Genomic DNA, 12,806 nt, shown 5'->3' with positions numbered 1-12,806 from the left:
TACAGCTTTAAAACCTGACAAACGCAATGACATGTTTGTGGGAATTCCTGAGGGGTGGTCATTGAAGGGACTGTAAGGACCATTCAGGGCAGAATATGATGAAAAATTCAACAGCAGAATCCACTTTCAGGCTCTCTGTTGAAGACAACATTCACTATGGTTTGCCAAAGCATGTGTGCAAGAAGTGATTGTGTCTTAATCTCAGGCTGAATGTGTTCTCTTCCCTGGAACGAGGACACAGACAAAGCAGTGAGTTGGTCAGCAGAATGTGGTGCAAGCAGCTAGATGAACCAGGCCTCCAGTGAATGCAACTGAGACAAAACTGGACAAATGAATCACATGATATGTCATAGAACTGTTTAGGTTACTGTTTTGAGAAAATTTAAAGGCATGGGGCTTTTTTTCTGACACAACAACTAAGCTTCACCTGAAATGTCTTTTTTTAGAAGCAGCTCAGTGCAGACAGAGCTGTGGGGCTGTGACTGGGCTGCAGCTCCACCTATGGGCCAGTACAAATACTACAACGTCAGCATGCTGCTACGAAAGCAAACCAACTCATTGCAACGGTATGTTAATAGACAGCAGTCATTACCACACAGCTGGCTGTTGGCTCTGTGATCTTCGTCCAGTTACTGTCTTTGGGGAAATGAACAAGAAATGAACTACAGTGCGATTAACTGTACACAGTCCAGACTAACTATTTACAGAAACCAAATTATTCAAGCCTGCGCCACAAGATATGACTTTTATTGGAGTTTCGGTAAAATAATGGCGACCTTAGAGTGTCCTTGGTAGTTTTAGCGCGTGTCCAGCCGGAGGTCTCACAGACGACATGCGACACAGACGGTCTGCACCTCCGCCGCCAGTCCGCCGGCTAAACATCCTCAAAACACGTCGTCTCATTTGGCATAAATTAGATTAAACATGGTCCTCCACCGGCAGAATATGGACTGTGTGTCGGTGCGGACCACAGGATGTCGTCCGGTGTGTGACAGCAGCGCACGAAGCGGATTATTTGGGTTCCCTTCCTGTGAGCCGGCAGCCGCGCTCGCTTCCCGTCATTCGCCGACCAGCAGCACGTTATTAGAATGTGAAGGTTGCTCGCGCATAATGTGTCCTACCTGCATAATTGAAGGGAGGATGGTGCCTCGCGCGCCTGCGGTACCGACATGGTGATGGTAATGATGATGGTGATGATGATGATAAGGTCTCGGGGTCTGTTGGTCTCGTGTTGCAGCGAGATTTGTGTGTGATGAGAGGGGAGATCAGCTCCTCCGGTGTCCGCCGGCTGCTCCTCTTACAGTCTCTTTGAGAAATGACTCATGGAGGGAAAATGCTTCACGGAAATGCAAAAAGGATGTTTTATATGATGAAGCACGTCGTTTTCATTTCATTTAAAGTGTCTTAAAACACGCTGCGATTATAGGATAAGAATAAGCAAACCAAACAACCACAGTTTCGTTTACATGTGCTGGTCAGTGGCTTTAGAAGAGGCTAATACTACAGAAATAGAAAGCACAGCCGTGTCAGTACCTACAGCCGTCGGAGGGGGGCAGCAGAGACCACATTTACACCGACATGATGGCTGTAGGGGCGTTACCTCATGTTTCCTGTTGAGGGCGCGTTTGACCACAAATTCAGTTCGGAGTCACTATGACGTTTTTTCTCTCTCTGTAGTTTCAATGCGTAGTAGACAAGGATAAACTGACTCGTGTGTGTGTGTTGTGCCAACTAAATAACGTTTTCTTTTCATCATGTATGGCCATCATATCACCTTTCATGGCTGCGTTAAAGAATAAAGACCAATACTCTTACGAAGTATAAGATGTATACAAGAATACAAGACAAAATTTAAACCACGATATCGCAGTTTTATTTGTGTTTATATAACATATATACAACATTTGCTGAAAATAGCAAAAATAAAACACGTCCCAACAGAGATACTTGCAGTGACACATATGTCTACAAAGCTCATCTGCACAGACTCAGGACACTGAAGTCTCCAGTGCAAATTGATACACACTGACCCTTTGGGTCTTACAGAGCTGTTTCACCGGCCCTTTATCACTTAGACCTCAAGGAGGACTAAATGTTTAACGTATACATACATGCAGATTTTTAAAAAATACGACTGTCTAAACTTGTCAACTTATACAGGACAACAGACGCGTGCGCAAAACGTAAGTATATAATACTCAACCAATACGATTTCACGATGAATTCTGGCTTTTCATCAGCAGAGGCAATGAATCACTGTGCATATTTACAAGTGATGCATATGATATGATGCTATCTCAACATGTCTCCTATATATGAAACACTTTACAGTCGTTTCACGGGCTTTTAGGAGACCCGAACACTTTAACTGAAGATATCTACCAAGGTCTCCACATGGCAGCGCTGAGGGCCTGCGCGCCTGCAGGCTGAGCTCTGCTGGGAGCCACTGTGCTGCTGCCGCGGTGGGACTGGCTCTCCAGTCTGGAGCTGAAGCTGGATTTGAGGTTCTGGATTCTCTGCTGGATCTGAGGGAAAGTCCTGGAGCTCTGGGCGCAACAGTTCAGGCAGGTTGGGGTGACGGTGGCGGACGCGGACTGCTGGACGAACTCGTTCACCCGCCGACACGCGTCTGCATCCAGGCTGGTTTTGGGAAGCAGAGCGGAGACGCGCTGGAGGCAGGCTTTGTAGCCTTCCTTGTAGCTGTCTGTGGAATCTGAAAAGACAATGAAATGTTAGTTTCGTTGTTCAAAAATAATAAGACTTCATTGTACATATATTTGTCTATCAATGAACGTGGTTTAAAAGTGGAAACAAGCAGAACCATAACTCACTTTTGGCGTTAATAGGGGGAATGTCGCTGAGGAACGTCACAGTCATTTCCAGGATGTCGGCTTTCTCAAGCTTGGAGTAGCGAGTCGTCTGGAAAAAAATAATAAAAAGCAAATGTTAAACATATGAGCCTAAATGATGCATTGACTTTAGTACATCCGATTAGTGTTTTCTGCTTATATTTAAATGTATGGAATGACTTACATCTCTGCCTGTGAGGGGAAGGATGAGGTTTTTCAAATGGTTCAGGCTGTCGTTGATACGTGCGCGCCTTCTTTTTTCCATCAAAGGTTTCATAGTCTGAAAAGAACACATCAAATTTAGCATTCATTCTTTACATTAAGTGCTAAACATTAGACAAAATGTGTCAGACATTGAAGCAAAAATCAGTGGTTCCGCTTACCTTTCTGAGTTCAAGAGCTTCTTTTCTTTTGGCCACAGTTAGCCTTGGAGAAAAAGACTGGAGAGCTTCACAAGTCATGTTTGGAGACATTTTCAGGGTCGTCTTTGTGTCCAAAACAGGAGTCAACGAAGATGTGTCTCTAATGGCCGAAGGCTGCGGTATATATCCAGGTCCGTGGCGTCGGTTTCCGTGCGTCACGGGTACGCCCCCAAGCCAACACGAAACGATTTGGAATGGATGCGTATTCGGTGAAAACAACACAAAACTATCAAGTATAGAAAGATAACCATCTGTCTTCTCTAATCCATGCGTAACAACCGCGGTGCGTGTCTGCGTTATGATCCATATAACAAATTAAACAAAATCTGCGTCAAGAAGCTGAAGAAATATGTGCGTAAAGAAGCTTTCAGTGCGGATGCACCGAATGCGCGTTCACCAAATACTAGTTCTGAAAACTCTTCAGTTTCCAAAATATTAAATAATACATTAGTGGTAGGTTAAGTAATACAAAATTAGTGGTACGTAGGTTCATTATTTAGATAGAATCATTTGCGTTTACATGTGCGCGCACATGCATATATGTATATGCACTATGTAGTTACTGGTGAGTACTTATGCAGTACGGTACATAAAAGACAAACTGTGCAGTATAAAATATAAGCTATATAGCATCCACTTATCTTGTGCTTTAACAGACTACATTCAAATATATTTCTCCGCAACATCATCCTGAAGATTTGTTTGCCTGCCTAATTTCCTGTTCCTGTTGGAAGCGGTTTACTGTAGTTTATTGTGCGTAATTTGCCCAAGTTTGATAATATATCTTTTACATTACATATCATTTTCATTTTCATTCATTCATATCATTAAAAAATGCACATGCTGAACTACAGGGTGCAATACTTGCATTACTGGCATAGGGGTCAGTCTTGCGTGCGTGTCCACAGAGATACAGACTCTTACTCCAATCTCATACCCAAGCCACGCTACTTTCAAATAACATCTGCTCTTAGATTTTGACAACAATAGTTTTGCATATGACGTGTTTATGCTGTTTCTGCCCGGGGGGGAGTCTCTACCTGTAGGGTGTATGCCGCTGCTGCCAACGCCTCACGCAGGGCGGTTGGGGCTGAAAACAGAGGGTGGGTATTGAGGGACCATGTATTTCAATCACAATAGCCATCGTGAAATATAAAAATGAGCCTGAGTTTTATAGTGAGTGTTATTCATATTTACTTATGCACTTGCTGTATTCTATAACCAACAATCCTGTCCTGAGCAGTTCTCCGAGGGATGAATCAAACTTTGTAATACAGCTTTGCGACTTTCAGACACTAAATAGAAACTGGAGAGGCACGACAACCCATCAAATACCACTGCACTCAGGGGAACCACGCGCGCAGCACGCGCCACGGGGACCAGATGGCTGTCTGTTACCGAGCCTTTAACCCCCTCCATCCATCGACTCCAACCCCCCACACACTCCTCCTGCACCACACCAGCATCATGAAGAGCGAGTCTCTGTGTCCCACTGTAGATCTGCTCATCTCTCATCCCTGCGCGCGCAAGTACACACACCCACACACACACATGCGCGCGCGCGCGCACACACACACACACACACACACACACACACACACAGGCTGCACTGCACGCACTCTTTTTTCTATAAACTTTTCACGCACGACACATGATCTCCACGCAGTTTTGGCGTGGGTACCCCATCTGCATGCCTGTCATAGGTCCATGTTGTTAGTGTCCAACTGAAACAAACCATTCTCGCCCCCCTGTTTGGAAACTCCGTGCTACAATTGTCTCCTTCAGCTTGACTCCTGGATATTTAGCGTCCAAGCTATCATGAGATGCTTGTTTATCAATATTATAAGGTGATGACGAAACACAAAGCTCAATCTGTCCATGGAGATGAAAGATGTTTGTCTGGAAGAGCAGATTGCATGACTGCGTCCACAAGGCTTTTTTCGAAAGAAATATTTTATAGTTCAATAGTGGAATACACACATTGAGAACCTCAAAAAAAACCATGCAGCAGTAGTTTTATTCTGACATGGTGACAGCTTCCCAAGCACATAACTCATGCAGAATTTCAAATACAAAACTGCATAATATGCAAAGGAAAACGTCAGGTTTATATGTTTGTTCTATACGAGTTTTAAATGGTTTCCGTCCTGCACTTCTCATCATTCCCAGTCTTCGCTTTTTATGGCACAATAGGATGTGAATGTTTACTACAATTTACAAGGAATTGGGGGCGATTCAGCTGTGCATATCTTCGAGTATACATTGTGTTGAAACGTGAAGATCACTGCATGATCTTGTTGCGACGCTAAAGCCAGGTTCTACCCCGAAACTGAGAGGCACACTTGCTGCACGCGCCCCTCACCGGCCCTCTGGGATGCAGGGTGATGGGGGTGGGGGTGGGGGTGGTACATTTCTCCTCAGTTTTGCTCTTACGGTTAGAGTCCTCTTTTGTCTTTTCAAGCAAATTCGGCGTCGGTAACCCATCTGTGCCGGCCGGATAACAGCGAGCCTTTGTCTGAAAATGTTCCAACACTTCATGGGAATTAAGAGTCACATGCGGACTGTGGGATGGGGGAGAAACAGCGAACGGGACTCCACCTGACTTTTGCCGCAGCGTGATGTGAGCTGGGAGAAAACGGGCGGGTGTCTAACAATAGAGAACATCAGATCCAGCTATAAGAACTGTAAACAACGTCTGATCTTCACATAAGACCATCAACAGGTCTGAACTGCTTCAGTGACCAAAGTGAAACAGCATGTTTCATAGATATAACGTGTAAAGTCTGCAGTGTTTATCCCTTATTCTTCTCAGTGTGTCATGAAAGACGCCATGAAGACAACACGTCAGTCTGTAGTGCTTTTGTGGGAGTAAAACATGTCAAATTAAGAAAATCCCCAATTACAGTGAAATGAAACTTTGATGTGTTTGTTAGCTTTAATGTGTTTGTCAGCTAAATTCCCGGAGACGCACTCTCTCCTTTATAGCGTTAATGGTCCTCCCTTTGTTTGACTGTCTGGTTGTGCCAGAGGACCAAGTCACAGTTAACCCTCTCTATACTTGGATTTTATCTTTGTGAAGAATCTTGTGTCATTTGTATGTATTGTGATGAAGATGAGGTGCATCCCTGATTTTGCAAGTCTTTATTCTTCTATAAAAATGCAGAATTCAGTTATCTTCGTGGTTTGTGGACTTTTTGTATCTAAATGAGAATTAAATGAAGATCTGAAGTTTAGCAGAAATCTGGAATGAATGAATATGTCCACAAATACATTGCAAGAGCTGAAGTATATATGATGGCATTCATTGAGCCTAAACCAAAGCCTTCAACCCCCCACTGTGTCAGACAGGTTTCTCGTTAGCCACAGCATCCTGTGGTTTTGCGAGCTGAGTGAGTGTCCAATTCTTCAACAAATTTTAAATGGAGAAAAAAATGTAATGTGTTTGCACATGAGACATGGGTGACCTCTTTTTCTTTGTCTCTTTCCACCAGCTAGACTTGGTCTCTTTCTACCAGCTGGACTCAGTGGTACCCCACCTGTTATGAAACCTGTTCCCACTGATCAGAGCAGATTCCACCTTGTGGTTCACTGTAGATCACCTGGCCCGTATGCCCCTTTATTAGAACAATTTGCAGATGATCTGCTGAGATCTCCATTATTGGTCATTTCAATATTCAGAGGAATAAGGACTTTGACCCTCTAAGTGAAGCTTTTCTGGCACGTCTTGATACTTTTGGATTCACTCAGTTTGTAAATGAATCGAATCCTCACTGCACTACATCTGTGGTGTCAGGTCACTTTCTTATTAAATTTGAAACAACACTAGCCTGTCCTTGTACTGGTGTTACTGGTCTAAACTAACCACATGCCTCCTTAACCCCCCTCAGTGTGGCCTTTGAAGTACTTTATCATTGTATACTCCTAGACTGACCACAGAGTCAGTTTGGGGTCTCTGGCTTGGCTTTGCCATTGCTAAACTCTTGCCTATCTACTACATTAAAAATGTCTTATGTGAAACATGGAGTACCTCGGGGCTCTGCTGTTGACCCTCTGCTCTTCTCTCTTTATATTTCACCTCTTGGCAAAATTCTACTCAGCCATGGCTTTAATTTCCACTACTGATGATACTCAGCTGTATGTGTTTATAAAGGTGTATGATCATTCACAAATTATTAAATTAGAGGTCTGCTTCTTTTTCTTCAAAGAAAAACTGGATGCTGTTTAATTTCCTGTTCCTAAATTCTGATAAAACTGAGATGCTGGTCATTGGCTCCACTCACCAAAAATACCACTTTCATCAGCAGTAACTCTCAACAATTGTGTGATTTCTCAAAGCCTAACCTAACCTAACCTAAGAATCTACCCTCTCCTTTGGTCAAAACTTTACAGAAAGTGCAACAAAGTTCATTCATGTCTCTCATGCAGACCTGGATATTGTCACATTTTGTTATGGGACCTGCCTCATGTTCATACAGAAAGTTTTAAAAGAATGGTGCAGCTAGAATTTAAGCAAAAACTAGACCAATTAACCACATTACACCGATTTTAGCTTCCCCTCATCGGACCCCTATGCTTATCAGATCAGAGGTGCTTCTGATGACATACAAAACTGAAAATAGACACACCCCTTTATACTTGTCTATCATGGCCCTTTCCTCTGGAATAACCTCCCTGTGAACATCAGTCTGGCTCTACTGAGATCTTGAAAGTCAAACTTGTAACCAATCTTTTCACCTTGACTTTCACCGACCTGCTTATTACTTTGGGCCTTGGACCCGTTAACCATTACTACTATCCTTCCAGCAGGTCGCCTCAGTCTCAATGAATCTATTAAGCCCATGATGATAGTCCATGATTGTCCTGCTGCTGAAGAATACTGTAAGCTTTGTGAAAACCACTGGATCTGTCTAAACCTCTGTCTGTTGTCTCACAAGCACAGCTGATGGAGAGGAGGCCATGTGGCTCAGGTCTGTTTGGCAACACCTGGAAGTTTCTCAAAATTCTCCCAGATCCATGTTCTTCGTAATATGTTCTATTGTCTATCCACAATTTTGTCATCCTGATTGTTGATACTTTAATTTTACCGTGTTGGTCTATTCTGTACATGTACACATGCACATGCATGTCCATCTGTCCTAGAAGAGGGACCCCTCCTCTGTTGCTCTTCCCGAGGTTTCTCTCATTCTTTCCCCATAAAGGGTTTCTTTCTAAGTATCTTATGCTGGACAGATTGTAAATCCCCTTGAAGCAAGTATGTGATTTGTGATATTTGGCTGTATAAAGAAAATTTACTTTACACAATAGATAAAAGGAGTATTGTCAGAATTGAAGCAGTAGTGAAAGATGTTCTGTCTCTATAGTGCAGATAAAGCTCCAAAATCACTGGATCCTACAATTTCCATAATGCAACTCAATAGCAGCTTTAATTAGACCCTCCTGTATCTTGAATAACTGCTTCTTTCAGACCCAGTTTCTAAGGCAGGATTTTCCTAAAAACTCTTAAAAAACTTAACCTAAAAACTTCAGATATTGTAAAGCTCCATCCAGAGCTACAGAGGACACTGTACACCTCAACCAAACTTGATGTGTAAAGTTTACTTCACTCAGACTGACTGTGACCTAAATGGTTAAGGTTAGAGTAAGGTGTTGTGGTGATAACAGGTCTGTAACAAGACGTAAACTCCTGTCTCCTCAACAAAACCACATTATGCACCCCACCAGGACCCAGAGCAGGGTTAAGCAGACATTTGTGCTTTTGACTTAGTTATCTGCAAGTGATGGCAATGACATATTCCATTACTTATTATACAACTGAAAAACAAAAGGCTAAATTAAGCTAAGAGTGGGCTTTTATTTAGGTCAAAGATCAAGCTGATCCCACAGTTAGTGTTTGCAGACTATTTATTTGCTTGGAATATTATATTGTGATCATCACTGTCACCTATTTTTTTTTTACCTATCAGTGTTTTGAATGATCTTAATCTGCTTCATATATGTTTTTTTTTTTTTTTGCCCAAGTAGGAGTTTCACACATAAAGGACTGCAGATTTAGGAGATACCCGCTCAGAGTGCTGAAGCCTCGGCTGAACATTAGAATGTATTTCTGCTCACCGTTTGTCCTCCATCACATCAACTGAAGTTGCACTAAGAAGAGAGATCCCCTCACATCCTCAATGCACATATGGGCATGTGAGTATTGGTTGAAGATAGACTTAAAAAATGTGCTTTAAAGGGCCAGAACTGTGGTTTTATGTAGGTGCGTGCTCTTTGCATTATTACTGACCATTTTCCACAGAATACCAGTTTCTTATACATGTCCTACCTCATAGGAAGCCACTGGTTTCAGCTCGTCCCAGAACAGTCAGCCTGGAGAGAAATAAAATGTGCTTCTATTTGCAAATGTTTCCTTGCTGTTGTTACCAATTCTCCAAGACAACAAAACTTCCAAGATTTATGACTCGTCTGCATAAAGACAATGTATGCGAAATCATGCATGTTGTGAAAGGGATCATCTGAATTTGATTTGTTGCGTTTAAAAAGTTGTGGTTCAAAGCCAGAATGTTGGACCATCCTTGACTACATGAAAGAGTTCATGTTCTCAGCTGCGTTATGACAGGAGAATAATTTCATGCTAAACAAAATGAAGATAACACTTTAGACGATGCCCATTTCGTAATGCAATATAGATACCTCAATAATGCATTAAAGGCCAAGAGTTGCTATGAGGAAAGACATCATTCTGCTGATGTTCAATGAAGTATTAAAGGGATTATTAATATGATATATTCATAATGGCTGAGATTGTAGTTGATTTGCACAGTGCACAGCTCATTTTCTGCATGGAAAATGTTTGGAAAATGTTTTTATTGTTAGACAGTTTAAGTAATCGGTGTCTTTTCACTGATAGAGGCTTTTGAGAATGACTTGTATCCAGTAAAGTCAAGAGGGAGGAGGACATTGAGATTCTTTATAAAAAGCGATTGTGTAAAAGAAACAACAATAAGAAACATCTACAACAATATTCTGCTTGATCCTATAACAATAAACACAGAAGCCTCATTTCCAATATCATTTGGTAAAGGTGGTAAAATTGGGATACTGACATCACAGGAAAAACAACTTTAACTCTATAAACTTAGAACCCTGCGAGTGACAAATGTGCTGAGAAACAAGTGTGTGTTTTTGGTTTGGGTCAAATTTGTCATTGTAATTCACAACTGCAGTCGTCTCAGTGTGTGTTCCGTCACACAACCAGTCCAACTTCTTCCCACCACTTTGGCGGCAACTAGAGAGGCGCCTCAAATCAGCAACAATGGAGCAGCTGCTCCTCAGCATCAATGGGCTCCGGCTGACCTGTGGCTTTATGCGTTTGCGCGCCTTTTTTATTCCTTTCACATCACTGACATTCCTCCCGTTGAGAAGTCTGCTTTTAATGATAACTTTGAGTTCCTCGGACCACCATAAAGTACGGATCAAACGACACAACCATCTTCGTGAAGAGTATATTTATTGAAAAGCTTTTTTCAATGACAAAACATCTGAAGTGTCACAAATCGTGTTTTTCTCACGTCAATGAATAATAATCCTATTTAACACACAGTGTTTACAGACTATTCTTTTGCACAGACCAAAATATTTTTTAAGTCTAGCGTGCAAACCTCAAACAAAATAACCCCTGGGGTTTTACAAAAGTGTTGTCTACAACCCATATCTCTGAAACCCCAAAGAGGATTGCATATAAAAACGTTCATAGACTTCGGTTTCTTTGAGATCTGTGCTCGTGGCATTAACAGCAAAAATGAGCCAAATACTGAATACAGTTACAATACAGCAACTCCAGCAATTCTTAATAGCTAAGACTATGGTTCTAGCATAAATAACATCATAAAATAAATAACACTCGTGAGATAAATGTCCATCTAATCTACCAAGGTCTCCACATGGCTGCGCTGACAGCCTGCGCGCCTGCAGGCTGAGCTCTGCTGGGAGCCACTGCGACGCTGCCGCTGTGGGACTGGCTCTCCAGTCTGGAGCTGAAGCTGGATTTGAGGTTCTGGAGTCTCTGCTGGATCTGAGGGAAAGTCCTGGAGCTCTGAGCGCAGCAGTTCAGGCAGGTTGGGGTGACGGTGGCGGACGCGGACTGCTGGACGAACTCGTTCACCCGCCGACACGCGTCTGCATCCAGGCTGGTTTTGGGAAGCAGAGCGGAGACGCGCTGGAGGCAGGCTTTGTAGCCTTCTCTGTAACTGTCTGCGGAGTCTGGAGGAAGAAGAGATTTGATCAGTGACTTGAATTTCACATGAGCTGCAAGCTCAATAAGAGAGTTTGTGCAGTGCTTATCGTAGTTGAAGAGACGATGCTCACCTTTGACAGGAGTGGAAGGAAGGTCTCTGAGGAAACGGACGGTCATTTCCAGAATATCAGCTTTCTCCAGCTTGGAGTAGCGTGCGTTGTCTTTGCCAACCAGAGGCAGAATCAGGCTTTTCAAATGACTGAGACTGTCGTTGATACGAGCACGTCGTCTCTTCTCCAGCAAGGGTTTGAGAGTCTAGAAAAATAGGAGAAGTTGTTATTCAGCTGCACTTTAAAAGGAGTCAAATCAGAAATCATTTCCAGTAACATGAACAGCTGTATTTTCTCTTTCCCTTACCTTTCTCAGTTCGTTGGCATGTTTTCTCTGGGCCACTGTGGACCTGGCGGTGAGAGGCTGGTTGGCCTCAGTAGTGATGCTGGGACTCATGTCGTTTGCTGCTTGTTGGTGTGTTTTTGAGAGGAGTTACTTGCTCTTGGAGCCGCTGAGCTGAAGTGTGCCGCAGAGCTGGAGAGCCTCCTATTTATGTGGCTCCGGCGCGTCACAGGGGAGGGAACACAAGCCATCGTGTTGGGGGGCTGACACAGGGGGGCGATGCCTTTGGGAGATGAGCGGAGCTCACTGTCTGGACCATCTGGTCCCATTGGGCCCCTGCGTCTACCGCTGGTATGTGAAGTTCCGTGATGATGTTGCGCTTTGTTGCGTTTAAAATTTAAAGCTTTAACGTTCACCCAAGATCCATTTACGCATTCAATACAAGCCATGTAACGGTGTTGTTTTTCCTTCACATATGTTCTACAGTATATCAGACAGCGGCTTTTGGAGCTTTCTGCAATAAATATTTGCTTCTTTTTTCGCCTGGCTTTGATATTAAATTGAGCCCCTTTTTGTTCATTATCCTGTTCATTTTTGCATCAGAAATTCCCCTGAAATGAGCGACCAAACCCCCAAAAGATCGTCTTAGTTTGATGAAAGTTGCACAGCCACAAAAAGTTAAATGAAAATAATCACAATATATACATTTAGTCTATGTTTATTTATGTGTATGGACTGGACTTGCTTGCGCGCCACAACAAAAGAAACAGAACCAGATGAGTTATTCTGAGGTGACAGCACTAATCTATTCCAACAATTAATAAACCAGATACCCAAGCCACGCCATGTATGGATTTACATCTGCTTGTGGGCCCTCAGCAGCTTGTTTCCAATATCAACAACACAGTG

At 42.9% G+C, this 12,806-nt stretch overlaps 3 protein-coding genes across 3 annotated transcripts in view; all 3 read right to left on the bottom strand.

Annotated features, from left to right (window-relative positions):
• The window catches only part of acot7 (acyl-CoA thioesterase 7), a 51,840-nt gene extending 50,338 nt beyond the window's left edge, over positions 1-1,502 (bottom strand). Inside the window, exon 1 of the mRNA XM_076742073.1 lies at positions 1,122-1,502. Within this exon, the coding sequence (XP_076598188.1) occupies positions 1,122-1,171 (50 nt within the window). The 5' untranslated portion in view covers positions 1,172-1,502. The remainder of the gene's footprint in view (positions 1-1,121) is intronic.
• Positions 1,503-2,378: 876 nt separating this feature from the next.
• Positions 2,379-3,322, bottom strand: LOC143327683 (transcription factor HES-2-like). Its single transcript, XM_076742167.1, has 4 exons — positions 3,233-3,322; positions 3,034-3,129; positions 2,832-2,919; positions 2,379-2,713 (listed from the first exon to the last, which is right to left on the bottom strand). Exons 1-4 carry the CDS (start codon positions 3,320-3,322, stop codon positions 2,379-2,381), a joined length of 609 nt encoding a protein of 202 aa, XP_076598282.1.
• A 7,873-nt stretch (positions 3,323-11,195) lies between these two features.
• On the bottom strand, positions 11,196-12,011 carry LOC143327590 (transcription factor HES-2-like). The gene is made up of 3 exons (XM_076742030.1): positions 11,922-12,011; positions 11,636-11,819; positions 11,196-11,530 (listed from the first exon to the last, which is right to left on the bottom strand). Exons 1-3 carry the CDS (start codon positions 12,009-12,011, stop codon positions 11,196-11,198), a joined length of 609 nt encoding a protein of 202 aa, XP_076598145.1.
• Positions 12,012-12,806: the final 795 nt, after the last annotated feature.

The sequence above is a fragment of the Chaetodon auriga genome, chromosome 10 (assembly GCF_051107435.1).
Source record: "Chaetodon auriga isolate fChaAug3 chromosome 10, fChaAug3.hap1, whole genome shotgun sequence".
NCBI lineage: Eukaryota > Metazoa > Chordata > Actinopteri > Chaetodontiformes > Chaetodontidae > Chaetodon > Chaetodon auriga.
This window is presented reverse-complemented; position numbering and strand designations above follow the sequence as displayed.

Bases quoted from the DNA above. Each gene is read 5' to 3' on its own strand.
- LOC143327683 (XM_076742167.1), bottom strand. From the start codon at position 3,322: ATGTCTCCAAACATGACTTGTGAAGCTCTCCAGTCTTTTTCTCCAAGG. The intron at 2,920-3,033 runs GTAAGTCATTCC...ATTTTTTTCCAG, and splicing joins TTCCCCTCACAGGCAGAGAT to ACGACTCGCTACTCCAAGCT. The intron at 2,714-2,831 runs GTGAGTTATGGT...TTGTCTTTTCAG, and splicing joins TCCCCCTATTAACGCCAAAA to ATTCCACAGACAGCTACAAG.
- LOC143327590 (XM_076742030.1), bottom strand. From the start codon at position 12,011: ATGAGTCCCAGCATCACTACTGAGGCCAACCAGCCTCTCACCGCCAGG. The intron at 11,820-11,921 runs GTAAGGGAAAGA...CTATTTTTCTAG, and splicing joins ATGCCAACGAACTGAGAAAG to ACTCTCAAACCCTTGCTGGA. The intron at 11,531-11,635 runs GTGAGCATCGTC...TTCTTCCTCCAG, and splicing joins TCCTTCCACTCCTGTCAAAG to ACTCCGCAGACAGTTACAGA.